This window comes from Cricetulus griseus, chromosome 3 (assembly GCF_003668045.3).
Source record: "Cricetulus griseus strain 17A/GY chromosome 3, alternate assembly CriGri-PICRH-1.0, whole genome shotgun sequence".
Lineage (NCBI taxonomy): Eukaryota > Metazoa > Chordata > Mammalia > Rodentia > Cricetidae > Cricetulus > Cricetulus griseus.
Window position 1 is genome coordinate 80,251,227 of NC_048596.1, and position 17,352 is coordinate 80,268,578.

Consider the following 17,352-nt stretch of genomic DNA (forward strand, 5'->3'; position numbering starts at 1 on the left):
AAAGAAAGGTATACAGAAATAGAAAAAAGTTAAAGCCCAGAGACATAAGGTATACAGGATCATCTAAGTTAAGAAAAGCTGGTGAGAAACAAGTCAAGCTAAGGCCAGGCATTTATAAGTAAGAAAATGTCTCCATGTGTGATTATTTGGGAGTTGGGTGGTGAGTCCCCCAAAAGAGACAAAGAGGAAAGAGTAAAACCAACCAACTATACAAATTCACAGCCAATCATTAGGAGCTCAGGGAATCCTGCAGAGGAGGAGGAGAAAGGATGATAGGAGCCAGAGGGGTCAAGGACACCATAAGAAAACTCACAGAATCAACTAAACTGGATCACGGGGGTTCACAGAGGCTGAACCAACAACCAGGGAGCCTGTATGGGAATGACCTAGGCACTCTGAATATGTTACAGTCAACCAGGGAGCCTGCATGGGAATGACCTAGGCACTCTGAATACATTACAGTTGCGTAGCTTGGTCCTCTTGTGGGACTTCTAACTGGGAATAGGGACTGTCTCTGACTTACTGTCTTTTGGGATCCAACTCCCCATACTGGGTCACCTTACCCAGGCTTAAAACATGGGGAGGTGCTTAGTCTTACTGCAACTTGGTATGCCATGTTTAGTTGATACTCATGGGAGACCTGACCCTTCCAAAACAGAAACAGAGGAGGAGTGGATTTGGGGGTGGGAAGAGGAAGAATGGGGGAGGGACTGGTAGGATATGAGGGAGGGGGAACTTGGTGTGGGATGTAAAATAAATAAATTTATTTTAAAAAATGGCCATCCTATTAAAAGCGATCTACAGACTCAATACAATCCCCATCAAAATTCCAACACCCTTTGTCACAGATCTCAAAAGGACAATTTTCAACTTCATGTGGAAACATAAAAACCCATGTAGCTAAAACAATTGTGAATAATAAAAAGAACTGCTAGAGTTACCACCATCCCTGATTTTAAGTTGTACTACAGAGCTATAGTAACAAAAACAGCATGGTATTGGCACAAAAAATAGACATGTTGATCAATGGATTTGAACTGAAGACCAGGATATAAATCCACACACCTATGGACACCTGATTTTTGATAAAGAAGGAAGAAACATAGCTTGGAAAAAATAAGACAGCATCTTCAACAAATGGTACTGGTCAAATGCATGGCTGTATGTAGAAGAATCCAAATATATTCAAACTTGCCACCCTGCACAAGACTAGACTTTAAGCACATCAAAGATCTCAACATAAAACCAGATACACTGAATCTGATAGAAGAGTAGGGAATAGCCTTGAATACACAGGCACAGAAGATGACTTTCTGAACAAAACACTGTTAACACAGACACTAAGATCAACACTTAATATATAGGAACTCATAAAACCAAAAAGCTTTTGCATGTCAAAGGACACCATCATTAGGACAAAGCAGCAACCTACAGAATGGGAAAAGATTTTTACCAACTACACATCCAATAGAGGGTTAACATCCAAAATATATAAAGAAACTCAAAAAACAAGATATTAGGAAAACATATAACCCAATGAAAAAATGGGTACAAATCTAAACAGAAAACTCTCAAAAGAGGAAACTCAAATAGCTAAGAAACACTTCAAATAATGTTCAACATCCTTAACCAGCAGAGAAATTCAAATCAAAACTACTTTGAGATTTCATCTTATATTTGTCAGAACAGCTAAGATAAATAAAATACGTGACATATTAGCTGTTAAGTCATTAGTAAGCAAGCCACAATCTACAGAACAACAGAGGTTAGGTATAGAGTAAGGGAGTAGGGGATAGAGATAGATCTCATTAAGAAGGAGAAAAGAATAGATAAGTTCTGGAAGGATGTGGGTGTTGGGATGGGAGGATCAAGTTGAGAGGGAGAGGGAAATAGGGGATCAGGGAGGTACTACAGGCATATATATATAATATATATATATTATATGTATATAATATATATATATATATAATATATATATATATATATATATATATATATATATATGATCTAAGTGAAATCACGAAATAATGGGGAGACAGAGCCCCAACTGGACATCTATTTTCACCAACTGAATCTTCCAGTGCTGGGACTGAGTTACATCTACTTGAGCTGTTGGCCAAAGGAATCTAATGAGAACCCTCAAACTCAGGCTGTTGCCAAGACTATAGGTTGCTTTCCACAAACTGACAGCAAGGCCCCACTGCTGAAGACAATACCTACATAACTCATTGAACATGGAGAAGTCAAACTGATGCCTATACAGAGCCTTCTCACTTAAGTCTTTGGTATGGGAAGGTACTCTACATGCTATCAAGAAAAATGTATACACCAAGCCAGTTATAAATCTTTTGATCTACAATGGTGAACTATCTGAAAGATATGCTGGGACAATGGTGGCACAAACCTGTGGGAGTAACTAACCAATGTGGGATTTGACTTAAGACCTATTCTAGGAGATGGAATCTATATCCAACATTATTTGCATGCCCAAGAAACAGAGACTAGATAGCCCAGAGACCTAGGGTAAACTAAATACTACTTTTAAGAAAGAAAGAAAGAAAGAAAGAAAGAAAGGAAGGAAGGAAGGAAGGAAGGAAGGAAGGAAGGAAGAAAGATGGAAGCACAGTGACAAAATGATTCCTTGACATTTTGCTATATTCACAGTTCAAATTTCTGCTCAGCCATCATGAGAGAAGCTTAATCCTGCAGCAGATGGAAACAAATACAGAGACCCACAGCCATACATTATGTAGAATGAGAGACTTTGAACACTAAACTCTAAATGGGATAGCATCATCAAATCATTCTCCTCTAGCAGAGCTCAGGGAAGAGTATAGGAGCCAGAGGGGTGGATGACACCAAGAAAACAAGACCCTCTAAATCAATATGATCAAAGATGACATGAACACACGGAGACCAAGGCAGCATGCACAGGGCCTATCAGTCTGCAGCAGGTCCTCTGTGTATACATTACATTATAGTTTCCAGCCTAGTGTTTTTGTGGGATTCCTGAGTGTGTGAATGAGTGGTTCTCTGATTCTTTTGCCTTCTCTACAGGCTATTTTCCTTTTGTTTGTTTGCCTTGTTCCAACTTAGATGTGATAGGTTTCATTTTATCTTATTTTTGTTATGTTTTATTGTTATCTCTTAGAAGCCTATTCATTTCTAATGAGAGACAGAAAGGGAATGGATGGGAATGGAGGTAGGGAGGAACTGAGAGGAATAGAGGAGGGGAGACTGTAATCAGGATATACTATGTGAGAAAAGAATCTATTTTCAATAAAAGGGAAAATACAGCTACTCTGCTTCTACATATGTATGCAAAAGAAATAAATTGGCATAGCAAGGAGGTAGATATAGGCTTAGGGTTATTGTGGCAGTCTTCATAAGTAGCTGAGATAGCTGAGATACAGAGTCTGCCTAGATATTCATTAGTAGATGAATAGACACAGACAATGGAAATATTATTTAGCAACAATAAGTATTGAACTGAAATGATGAAGGTAACAGCATCCTGTCCCAACTTTATGTCTGCCTAGTCACTTCTTAGGCTTCCACCCTCCACCAATAGCCTTCTCTGCCTTAGCAATGCTTCAGAAACAGCCCATGACCTTGAACATAGTCCAGACACATTATACAGTATCTAGAAGATACCACTGAGTCTTGCAAAGAAGGATGTTACTAGGTTACTCTAAATCTCTCATCAATATACCGCCCCTCCCCCCACACACACACCTTGAACACTGACATAATTGTGATTTTGTCTTCAAAAACACTGTACTTTAGCTCAGGCATCAACAGACTTTTCAGAGGCAGGGGCCTGCTCTTGGTCTGATCATCAATAAAAGAGGTCTCAAAACTTTTAATTGGCTTAATCAGCAAGGTTATCAGTAACTATCTTACATGGATTACTTCAACATCATGCACTTTACAACAATATAGATATAATATGAGCAATATCCTGTTAAGTTAAATAAGACACACATAGGCAAACAAGTACTGTGTGTTCTCAATGTAATTAAATAAAATTAATCTAAATCCTGAACTGTGATTATCCAAGGTAGAAGAGAAGCAAGCTTTTTGATGCAGTACAGTATAGTTATGTATTGAAGTATCATACTGAACCCTAGACATATATACATATTGTCTTAGTTTTAGTGTTTCTATTGCTGTGAAGAGACAACATGACCATGGCAACTCTTATAAAGGAAAACCTTTAGTTGAGGTGGGCAGCTTACAGTTTCAGAGGTTTAGTCCACTATCATCATAGCGGGGAGCATGGAAGCATGCAGGCAGACAGGGTGCTGGAGAAGGAGCTGCTATATGTTGACATGCAGGCATCAGGAAGTGAACTGATTATTACAATGAGCAAAGCTTGAGCAAAAGAGACCTCAAAGCCCACCCCAACAGTGATACACTTCCTCCAACAAGGCCACACCTACTCCAGCAAAGCCACACCTCCTAATAGTGGCACTCCCTTTGGGGGCCATTTTCTTTCAAACCACCACACATATATAGTAAATACATTTGAATAAAAGTAAAAATTTAAAAAAATATTTATTTTGATATGAGAACTGAAAGTGGATACAATGATATATAATTTTATCAAGAGTAAAGACTGAAAAGCAGTATTGTTAACAATGTAAATTTTAATTACCATGAAGAATAAACATTTCTCATTTGTTAAATAAACACAAATATTTAAACACAAGTATGCACTAGCATGTGACCATTTTGATAAAATATGCATGCTGAAGGATCTGCTTACCAGGACTTCCTCCATCAAGAAAATCTGGATTCCTGGTTTGTAGAGAAGGATGATTAGGAAAAAGAAATCCTGTTTTCCACCCGATGGTCCTCTGCACACTAACAAAACGCAAATAATATTTTACCTGAAAGTTTGAATGAGAAGACATGTATGTTGAAAGCCAAAAAGAAACTTAAAAGCAATTTTAGCCATAAAGTTACATCCTAGTAGAAAACATGTGACTTTAAGGATGAAACTAATCTGATAAATTCTGAATGCCCAGCATTTACAATGAGCAAGGTAGAGAATGTATGCACACTAGACACATTTGAATTCCACTCAAAAATATAGAAAACACATAAAAAGTCAGGCATGAAAAGATTCTCAAGGGCATGCAATGAAATAAATATAATATTATACTACAGAAATATAAGCAACCTTTTCCAAAAAGATTTATTTATTTATTATGTATACAGTGTTCTGCCTGCATGTATGCCTGCAGGCCAGAAGAGAGCACCAGATCTCATTACAGGTGATTGTGAGCCACCATATGGTTACTGGGAATTGAACTCTGGACTTCTGGAAAATCAGGCAATGCTCTTAAGTGCTGAGCCATCTCTCCAGCCCCCGTGAGCTACCATTCTTTAACTTACATTGGCATAATAAAAAGCTGGGCAATAAATGTTTGCAGAACTATAGACAAACAGGCACTTGAATCCAATCCGTGTAGGATGAATAGAAAATGGCACAACTAACAACTAAGGGCTCAAGAGAGGTATGGTTCACCCAACTGAGAAAGCATATTAGATACTTTACAATGTTAGCTAACAGTGATTTCAAGTTGTAATTAAATACTATAAGCAAAACATTTCCTTATATTAAAATCCCTGTTGAGAACCTACAGAACTGTCTGTGTTCCCTAAAAGCTGTCTGACTACTAGAAATATGCATACATTATTATAAAAGAACAGAAAGGGTGGGGATTCAACTATAAGCTGAATGAAAATTCACAGTAGCAACACCATGTTAAAGAAAATTACATGGCCAAAGTCCCAGAAGCAGAAATATATGGTATCTGTATGGAGCTTCTTGGGTAAATAGTAAAAAAATTGTAGATTTGGGGACAGAGACACATCTGGATGGCCATAAATCTTGTGCCAAATACTGTACATGAGCTTATGTAAGTCACTAGAATTTTCTAATTTTTTCAAATGTAGTATTATTACTCTCATATATATTACTTTCATATAAGAGAGAGAGAGAGAGAGAGAGAGAGAGAGAGAGAGAGAGAGGGAGAGAGAGAGAGAGAACACACACACACAGGTATATTCATGGCACGGCCTGTACATGGACATTAGAGAATATCTTTCAGGAGTCGGTTGTCTCCTTCTGTCAAGGAGCAACCTCAGCTTGTCAGGCTTTCAAGGCTTTTACCTATGGAGCCATGTCAAGTACCCACACTACAGTCTTTTAGTTAGGATAATGACATGAACTCATCTAAGATTGAACAGGTTCAATGGAATATTCACATGGATAATCAAAAGATTTTGTCAGGAAAATAAAGAGAATTGGTATCTATTAATTTACATTTATAAATGAAGTCAATAAGAGATACCATAGTATTCATTTAAAAAACCATCAAAACAAGGCTGTCAAGATGGCTCTGGGGTAAAAGTACTTGCTGTGAAAGCCTGAAGAACTAAGTTTGATTACCACAACCCACAGTGGAAGGAGAGAACTGAGTCTCCAAAATTGTCCCCTGTGTGCTGTGGTTGTGGTTGGTGCCTGTACTCATACACACATCATACACAATAATAAGATAAAATTTTAGAAAGAAAATTATCAAAATAGGCTTACCACTAGAGAAAATTTACAGGGATTTTAGCATTGAGAATTTCAAAGATTTGAGAATGCTCTGTAGGTAGGGAGAATAAAACTTGAAGATACTGTCTTAGGGTTTTATTGCTGTGAAGACACCATGACCTCAGCAACTCTTATAATGGAAAAAGATTCATTGGGGCTTGCTATGGAATAATGCTCTTGTACAATGTAAATATTTGTCACTCAAATTGGTTTAATAAAACACTGATTGGCCAGTAGAAAAGCAGGAAGTATAGGTGGGGCAACCAAACTAAGGATGCTGGGATGAAGAAGGGCAGAGTCAGGAGAGTTACAATGAGATGAAGAGAAGCAAGACGGGCATGCAGTACTGAGAAAAGCTACCAAGACGTGGGGCAAAGTATAGATAAGAAATATGGGTTAATTTAAGTGTAAGAGTTAGTTAGTAACAATCCTGAGCTATTGGTTGAGCATTTATAAGTTATATTAAGTCTCCATGACAGTTATTTGGGAAGCAGCTGCCAGTTATTTGGAAGCAGGCAGTTGTAGCAGGCACCTACAGGGGCTGGCTTGCACTTCAGAGGTTTAGCCCACTGTCATCATGGTGGGAAGCATGGTGGCACACAAGCAGACATGGTGCTGGAGAATGAACTGAGAGTTCTACATCTGGACCCACAGGAAGCAGGAAAAGAATGACATACTAGGTGTGACTTGAGCAACTGAGACCTCAAAGCCTGTCCCCCTAGTGACGTACCTCCTCCAACAAAGCCACACCTAACTCCAACAAGGTCACACCTCCTAATAGTGCCACTCTCTAAGTGCCTATGGGGGCCATTTTCTTTCAAACTATCACAGGTACTTTGAGTCGATGTATGTTGAGAAAACGCACATGTGCCAAAATCCTCAATAGCAGGCACACTGCTTTATGATACAGAGAGAAAGCTAACATAGATGGACAGAGTCTTGAAAATATGGGATAAACATTAAAATTATATGGATCCTACTTCTCCCTTTCTAAAAGCACCTCAGGAACAGTAGGTGTGGTTTCAACTCTAGAGTCTACAGATTGACTGCTTATTTCTATAACCACCAGATGGGATGCCTATAAATTTTACTAGAGATTCCAAATTCAAAGCACTGTTCTTTCCTCTTCTTTCTGTAGACACAGTGAGCTTTTCTTCAGGCCTGATATCCTAAGGCTGAATTAATACAGCTAAGTCTTCATGTTTTCTAGAGATTTATAAAAGGAATTATTTTCTGTCTTTAATTCAAAGAAAGGATTTGAGTTCAGCTGTCTGCTAATAAAAATGCCTCTGACTTAAAACACATCTCTACCACCCTCTATTACTATGACAAGCACTGATTAAGGGTTCCCCTTAGTCTACAGAACCCTCCTGTATGTCTTGTGATGCCATGACCACAATACCTGACAGAAACAATTTCAAGGAATAAAGATTTATTTGGCTTAGTTTCAGAGGCTTAAGAAAGGCAAGGCAGAGCAGAGTTCACATTATAGCCAAGAAAGAGAAAAGGAGAAATTCCAGGACTCTATTAGTTTTTTCTCCCCGCCTTTTATTTTGTCCATACAACCATGGGATACTGCTCTCCATATTTAGGATGGGTCTTCTTCCCTTAGTTGGCCCTTTCTGAAAATACCTTTGTAGATTTCTTAGGTGATTCTAAATCTAGTTGAGTTGATAGTGAAGACTTAAAATCATGGTCCCTTATAATCAGTAATATGAACAAAGGTATTGTCACTCACAGATGCATTAATATTATTGCTTTATTACATATTACTAGTTTGTTCTAAAGAATGATACTTTCTTCATCAATAAAATTGAGCTATTAATAGTAATTAATTCATTAAAAATACTAGACACTAAATGTACTATTATTATGAGAATTCAACTTACTTGAAAACCCTTATAAAGTAAAATTTTCTTACCTGAAGTGGCAGAGGATCATTTTTGTTTTTGAAGCCACAGTCAAAAACAATAGCAGCCAGCACTTTCTGAGATGTATAATCAAGCAGAATATACTCCTCAAAATCAGCTTCTGAAGGAAAACCTCGAACTACAGGGAGACAAAATTGCTTAAATAAAAACATCTTGTTTGAGAGATAGTATACTACCTTACACAGATAAAAATCTATTAAAATATTGTGAATCTTAATGGCATTTTTCTTAAATGTTGACATGAGTAACTAATGGATATTTTGAGTACAAAATCTTACAGGTGTTTTTTATAAAATTTTATTATGAAAAGATTATGTGATTTTTAGAAGAACCAGTAGCACAATGTAATACAACAATTTATAGAGACAGAAAACATCCTAGTGTTTTCCTAATGTGGTGGTTTTCAGAAACTACACACAGTTTCTTTGGAGGTGATAACAACACTCTAATGATTGCTACCATGCTTGTACCACTCCAAGTAAACTGAGATCCAATGACTCATAAACATCAAATAGATGTATGGTATGCTCAAAACCAGAAGTACGGAGGATACATGCTCTATGACCCATCAAGAGACTCTAATGGACTCATTTTGACATTTAAAATATTTCTCTTCTACCCTCTTGTGGCTCCCTCACATTCTATGGCTTGTAATTTTAATAACTCTTGCCTTTACTTTTCCCTCAAGTCTCTTTTCCGTTGTCAGTCAAGGACTTCCTTTCCTTCCTACATCTGACAGTTAAGACATATAAATCATGGATACACTTTTGGTATCTTTTATATAGGCTCACTGGAGAGGTACCCCAACTGCCACGCCCATTGCCCCAGTCAGCTGCAAGAAGTCAGATCAGTCATTTTCCTTATTCCCTAATGGCAGTTATGGTTACTTCCTCAGAGGTGGTTAATGAGAACAAGTGACAGTAACTGGATAGGGCACTCAGGGCAGGGACTACACAAAGCATGGACAGGAATACCAGAAGAGAGTTCTAGTTTCTCACCTCCTCCTAAATGAGCACCCTTGCCTAAAAGTTTCTGTGTGAGGGCAGGGTCTAGAACTCCAGTACAGAAATTGATACCATCCTTTGAACTGGATCTCTAGATTCTCATGAAGATGGGTTATATATGTTTCCTAATTTTAGCACGTATCCTAAAAGATTTTAGGGTTACCTATTCAGAGGGGAGACTGACACAGAAACAAGGGAAAACTGGTTCCTCTGGGTCAAGAGGATGAAAATCTCTGGCCTGATTAGAGATCTAACATTTCAAACTACCCCAAACATAAAAGAGTTAATCCAGTTGGTAAATTTATGACCTGGACAAGGGACCCCCACCCCCCACCCCAAGCAGACAGAATCTCCTTAAGCCATGCTTTAAAAAAAAAGAGAGGAAGGATGGAAGGAAGGAAGGAAGGATTGATAATTATTTAATGATAAATGTACTTTTCTTTTCCAGAGTTCTCACCCCATAGCACGATCCCCAAGTCACCATGGGGTTCAGCACCTTCCTTCCCTTCCTCCCTCTCTTGTTTTGTCTCTTTCTTTCTGATGCTGGCAGAGCTAAATATGATTTTTGCTGTTGTTTCTGTTTGTACTTTGGCTTGCTTATTCTTTCTCTAATGTCCCCTTCCTACCATGTAGCTGCTCTCCACCAAATAGATGACCTCCATGCTGGCTTAATTCATATAACATGGTTTGTTCTTCTTCTTCATTCCCCTCCTCTGGGTAGCTGCTGGAATTATAACTTCCCTATCCTGTTCTTTTTCTTTCTTTTTTTTTTTTAAAAAAAAACTGTAATAATTTTTCTCTTTGAATAAACTTCAGCTTTGTCTAACTTTCAAAACTATATTTGTAAGTTACAATATTGCTGGTGTAGTTTTTAATTTATATAGAATTGAAAGCTTCAGGGCTGAGGACACATATTAGTAGAAGGCTTACCAAGCATGTGTAAGACCCCTAGGTTCAATATCCAGCACCGCAAACAAACCAACAAGCTCCAAGCCACATTAACCTATTTATCACCATCACACTGCAAGTTTTAATAGTAAAACATAGGCTCCATTCAACCTTAACTTTCAGGATTACTTTGTTTTTACAGATGGAGCAGTCTTCTCTAGAAAACTTGAATGCCTAACCTTTTATAGTGGTGTTGAGAGTCTTCTTTACATTCTCAATGATTTCAGTTATCACATCAATATCAGAAGGTATGTAAATCAATTCCCACTCCTTGGCATCTTTGATGAAAGAAGGCATGGTAGCAACGTGTTGAGGTGTGAAATGATACGGTCCAACAATGTTTATATCAGTGAGTGCACGGAATATCAACAGCATTATTACAAACAACAATGATTCCAAGATTTCTGTCACTGAACTAATCACCTGCCTCCTCTAAAAGAGGAAAAGAGTTATTGATTAGCTTAAAAGTACACATTCAATGCAAATGAGAGTTTTATATCTTTACTTCTGGAACACCATGGAATAGAGGGAAGATGTATACCCCAGGACCTGAACTTAAGACCTGCCAGCCATTAAAAGTATGATATATATTCCATGCATTCAATTCTCACAATAATCTTATAGATACATAGAAAACAGGTGCATCAACATTATAAATTGTATTGGCAAACAGTCATATGCTTTTTGTACATACTGAGAGTGAACTATGGGAATAAGGAACCCCGTCTTCATATTTGAGCATGTTCATCTCAAGTGTCCTCCAGACTCCTTGTCCTGGTAAAGGATGCCTTCCTGATGCTGTGACAAGGAAGACGTGGAATAGCAAAAAGCTAATAGTATTAAAAATGCATGGCCCTGAGAACAGGTAGAAAGTAACCATTTCCAACTGAGGTTGCTATTGTTTATCTCATTTTATAAATATACCTGTGATGGAAATGAGAAGCTCATCCATGCAGACATTCTGCATTGGACTCTTGTCAGGCACCCCAACATGAGTGTTTAAACATCCAGTCACTTCTGCTGGATGTTGTAAGGGCCAGATTTGATGCTCTTCTGTCTATCTGCTGCTTTATATTTGTTCTTTTATATAAAGTAACCCAAGGGAACACTGCTCTGTCTGAGATTCTAAGTCACACACTCTAGTAGACTGTCTCAATGGGACTTCCCCAGTCAATTTCTGAATTTGTAAGCACACAATTTTGCTACCTATCTGATGTTTTACTTTTGTTCTTTTACTTTTACTTGCTACATGCTTAATAAACTTACTCATTAGAAACTGAAACTATGGCTCTTATAAATCACCAAATTTATGATGCTTCTGTCACAATGTCTCCTAAATAAATCTAAGTGATTGCTAACCAATTTAGAAATTGAGGTCATGGGGCAACCATGAAAGGACAAAGCCTAACAAACCTCTGGGCCCTTACCCTGTTACACAACAAAAGTAGAGTATGTGCTTCTCTTTCAATAGTTTTATCATGAAATAGCAGATTATGCCACAAGACTAGGATATTTATAGCCTAGAAGCTCTTTGTGACCAGAGAAACATCAATTGCTGGGATTTAACATAGCCACTTGAATGACCACTAGTAAATCTTAAATCTCTCAAAATGAATAATAAGGGGTCAGAATTCTTACCAAAGAAAACCTTAAATAAAGATACCTTGACTTACTTATTATGTGTTGACTTTAAAATCACTAATTTTAAAGGATACCCAGATGGACAATGTATCATTAGTTTTCTACCACATAGTCTCTGATATGTGAATTATAATTAAGTTGTCTAGGTTATTTTGCAAGAACTTGAAGCCTACTTTGGTAAAACACTGACTTTTTGACCCTGCAGATATCTGATGTAACTTGAAAACAAAATGAAAAGCATTGTCATCTCTGCTTTATTATTCTGTTTCACACCTCTGCTACTTTAATCTTTGGTCAGTCTATTCAGTATTGAATGTAGACATGGAGATAACTTGAGAAATGTTGTGTTCAAAACAATAATTCAAGGTTAAGTGAAGGTAGATTTGTATAGTCTCTCTCCCCCAGTTCTCAGGACCAGAAGCATCAGACTATAAAAGGAAGGAAAACATGGAGTACCTGTGTGCCAGAAGTTTTCCATGTATTCCCAGAAAAGAAGGATGCCCCACCCCCTAGGTAGCTTCTCTCTCCATTACTCTAATAAACATGCCTTTTCTGTTTCCCTTAAAAAGCAATCTTCACACTAACCTAGGGCAGGATCTACTCATATCCCTGTGTTGCCTTCCTTTTTCTCTTTAGCAGAAGCCCTTAACAAAAACCTTATCTGGTGATTTTTTTCTGACCTTTGTATATTACTACCTCTAAGCACTAGGCCTGGGTTCTGAAATTCTCCTATACTATCTCTACTACCTCTTTCCTTCTCCTCACTTTGTCATGTCTACAGTATTGAATCATTGGCTTTTATACATTTGGAAGATCTACCCACAGTTTTGAATTTTTCAAAAGTACATGCATAGGTATACACAGACTGAAATGTAACAAATGGGCTCTTATGGACATTCCCATGGATGTCTTTTCCTACCTTTAGTGTAAAATTTTTCCAGAGAAGAACTGTTAATTGGTTGATTATCAACCAATTCATCCTTCTACAAAAGAATGTGTGCTCGACTCTAGGGATGAAAGGAAATATTTCTTTTTGTTTTCTTTCTTCCTTTTTTTTTTTTTTTACAATGGTTAAGTTACCTAAAATGTGAGCAACAAACAATGGGATTATTTATTTTTACTACTTTTCTTTTAAATTAGTTTCAAATTTTATAAGATTACATATCTGAAATAAAGCAAATTGTATTGTTCCAACTTTTTCTATTATTATTCTTTCTTTTTTCTTTTCTTTCTTCTATTTTTTTGGTCTTTCAAGACAGGGTTTCTCTGTGTAGCCTTGGCTGTCCTGGAACTCACTCAGTATACCAGGGTGACCTCAAACTCACAGAGATCCACCTGCCTCTGCCTCCCAAGTGCTGGGACTAAAGGCATGTGCCACCACTACCTGGCTTCTATTAGTATTCTTAATATACAATATTCTTAATATTTACTGAAGAAACTGGAAAGTAGAGAAGTGTAAATAAGATGTGGCTCCATTTTTTTCAGGTAAAAATGATAACTAACAGGATTTGATTTTTTAAAAATATTCTGTTCTCAATATGTTAAGCATAATAAGTAAATTATCACTATCACAGAAACAAAGAAAAAAGCAAATCAATGGAAAGTGTCAATCAGCATGTTTTCATATGCTCAGAGTATAACACTCCATTCTAAGTGTTGATGTGTAAACATATTTAAATGTCACTGTAGTATTTACTGTACATTTACTATACATCATTATATTCTATGCTAACTATTGAGTATAAAGTCAGACGCCACTTAAGCTTTGATGGTATTAATTTTAAGGACTATCAGCTTGAAAAATCGCCCAATGGTGGACCTTCTAGACTAGTTTGTGAGAAGGTCAGCATCTATTTCTAACAGATATTTAACTGATGAAAATTAAAAACACAACCATTACTAGGTGTGGTGGCCCACGCTTTTAATACTAGCACTCAAGAGTAAGGCCAGATTGGTCTACATCATCTGTTCTAGGCCAGTGAGGGCTACAAATTAAGACCCTGTCTAAAAAGATAATAATAAAAACACAACCATGAAGAAGAGCCTTAATTTAATGATTGACTTAGAAAATAGAGAAACATTTATTTAAGAAAATCCACGAAATACGATCTTTCACACATTCTCCCTCTTGGCCCTTCATCATCTTCCTCTATCTGACTCCATGTTAGCTCTTTTCTGCGAAAATCTGAGATGAGGGACTCTCCAAGACTCTCAATATAATATTATGATTGTACCCCATGAAAGGAAGAGTACTGAAGATGTCCCATTTAGGCTGAGTACCCAGTCTTTCTTCTCAGTACTTTGACCCATTATTTATCTCTCCACTGACTACTACACACTATAAAAAGAAGCTTCTCTAAAGCAAATAACTGCCCAGGTCTATGAATATGAACATAAACACAAATATATAGAAGGCAATTGACAGTAGGACAATTTTGCAAGGTAACAATAACAGGTTCTATGCTAGGATGTGACATAACTAGTCCACAAATGAATTTACAACAGTTGTGGTTGCCTGCACAAGATCAAGCCAGCCAAAATTCTGGCAGACTGGGAGGTGCTCTCATAACCTACCCTTTGCAAAGGAGCTTTTGACAATTAATAGCTGCTGGGGGTGTGCTGTGGAACAATTTTGTACACTGTAAATATGTATTGCTCTCGTTAATAAAACACTAATTGACAGATGGCAGGATTTTCAGGGCAGAGAGAATGCTGGGAACAACAGAGTATGAGGAGTCAATAGCCAGATGGAAAGAAAGCATGGCATGCAGGAGAAGTAAAAGCCATGAGCCTAAGGGCAGCACATAGATGAATAGAAATGGCTTAATTTAAGTTATAAGAGCTAGTTAGTAATAAGCCTGAGCTATTGGCATTTATAATTAATAGTAAGTCCTGAGTGGTTATTTGGGACGTGGCTGGTGAAACAGAGTTAATCCAGGTCCTGATGAAAAACTCCACCCACAGAGGTGAGGTGGAAAATATTTCTTTTTTGAGAATGTGGCCACTTTGGTGGATGGCTTCATGTCCATAATGTATGAGCAGCACTAACTTGACTTAGTGGAATTATCCTGGGGCATACAGGAGATGGAGGGGACAAATGAGGGGGGAAATGTGATATTTCATTGTATACATGTATAAAATTCTCAAGAATAAAAAATTATTAAAAAATAAGTAAGAGGCTTGGAGATTCTCTTTTTATCCCATTTATAAGTAGGAAGCCTATCCCAGGACCTATAGGTTGAAAATCACACACACACACACACACACACACACACACACACACACACACACACACTTGATTGTAGGAAATATATCAACTCCAAAGGAAACTTCCAGCCTCCAATAGTGTGAAAATTAGGCTTTTGTTGTAGCCACTCAGCCTGTGCTATTTTGTTACAGTGGGCCTGTAAATACAAGGACATGGGTACTAGACTTCTTATTAGTAAGAAATGACTTCTTATTAACTGTCTCAAATAGATTCCTAGAGCTAAAGGAAACAATACAATGGTATTTCAACAAACTGAAGTATCAACAAGCATATACACATTAAACACTTAAATCAAGGAAGGGTCAGTGGAAGATTTGAATAGGCAAAAGAACCAGTAAGCTTGAAATTAGGTCAAATTAAACCGTCCAGTTTGGAAATCAAGGAAAAGTTGACAATAAAGAAAGGGAAAGAAAAAATGATGAATGGCCAACAGAAACATTAAAAGCACCTTTAAAAGAGTTCTGGAAAATTGGGTATATTTATACCACCCAATAAGGCAGAAGAACAGCAGAAAAGCTACATTAAAAAGGATAAGAAATGGTTTGTTCTGTCATCCTTTTATCAAGTGTCACTTTTAGTAGGTGTGGCCTTGCTGGACTAGGTATGGTTTTGTTGGAGGAGTGAGTCATTAGGGGCAGGCTTTGAGGTCTCAAATGCTCAAGCCAGGTCTATTGTGATGGTCACTTCTTGCTGCCTGCAGAAACAGATGTAGAACTCTCAGCCACCTCTCCAGCACCATGTCTGCCTGTATGGCACCATGCTTCCCACTATGACCATATTGGACTAAACGTCTAAACTCCAATTAAATGTTTTTCTTTATAAAAATTGTCATGGTCATGGTGTTTCTTCACAATAAAACCTGAAGATAATTATATTATAGTCTCTATGTATTACCACTACATACTAAGATAAAATTTTAAATGTGTTGAGTTTTTTCCCATTAGGTGGTAAAGAAAATGAGTGCATACACATAATGCCCACTATTTATTGATAAAAGTATGATGGCTAATTATATTTAAGGTTTTAATTCCTATTTTTGAGAGATTAAAAAAATGCCTCTACATGTACTCCCCTAGCTAATAAAACTATACCCAGTAGCAAAATAAATAAATTACCCAGAGACAGATATTGGGGTTCAAGCTGAAGATCAGGGAGGCAAAGCAGCCAAGCTACCAGAGAGCTCTTACCTCTAACAGGGCTGGGGCATTCCTATTTATAACGTGGTTGGAGAAGGGTTCTCACCTATCTTCAGTGCAGCTGGAGAATGAATGCCTGATACTGACTCCTTGTTCCTGTCTTATATACCTCCTTAATGTTGGGATTAAAAGCATGTGATGCCAGGTTTTGAGACCATCTTTGTGTGAGCTGTTTCTATTTAGGACTGAATCAATCTTGTGTAGATCTGGGTGGCCTTGGACTCACAAAGATCTGTCTACCTCTTAATGCTGAGTCCTAGGATTAAAAGTGTGTACCAGCACCTCCTAGCTTCTGGCTGCTGAGATTAAAGGTGTGTGCCTGCCTTCTATGGCTTTGGCTTATGGCTTGAAGACTATTCTTTAAGATGAGTGATATGTAAAACTTGCTGTTCTTGCAAGATAATAGGTCATAAGGTTAACTGCTATTTGTTTTTTTAATAAGATTCATGTATTTATTTATTTTATGTATATAAGTGCTCTCTCTGCATGTATGCCTTTATGCCAGGATCCCATTATAGATAGTTGTAAGCCACCATCTGTTTGCTGGGAATTGAACTCAGGACCTCTGAAAGAACAGCCAGTACTCTTAACCCCTGAGCCATCTCTCCAGCCCTACTTCTGATTTTTAAATCAAGCTTGCTTTTTTTCTGCTAAAAAAAGGACTAGGACAACTACAAGACATGTTAAAATGAGCCCCTGCTTACATGTAGGCAGAATACATGTAATCTTGTGGAATTTGTCTTTATAAGCCAAG

The 17,352-nt window shown here is 37.5% G+C and overlaps 1 protein-coding gene across 1 annotated transcript in view; it reads right to left on the minus strand.

Moving 5' to 3' along the window:
- The window catches only part of LOC100767045 (ATP-binding cassette sub-family A member 3), a 154,563-nt gene extending 141,450 nt beyond the window's left edge, over positions 1-13,113 (minus strand). Inside the window, 4 exon segments of the mRNA XM_027410319.2 lie at positions 4,769-4,892; positions 8,532-8,659; positions 10,673-10,925; positions 13,054-13,113. Of these exon segments, the coding sequence (XP_027266120.1) occupies positions 4,769-4,892; positions 8,532-8,659; positions 10,673-10,925; positions 13,054-13,113 (565 nt within the window).
- Between the last annotated feature and the right edge of the window lie 4,239 nt (positions 13,114-17,352).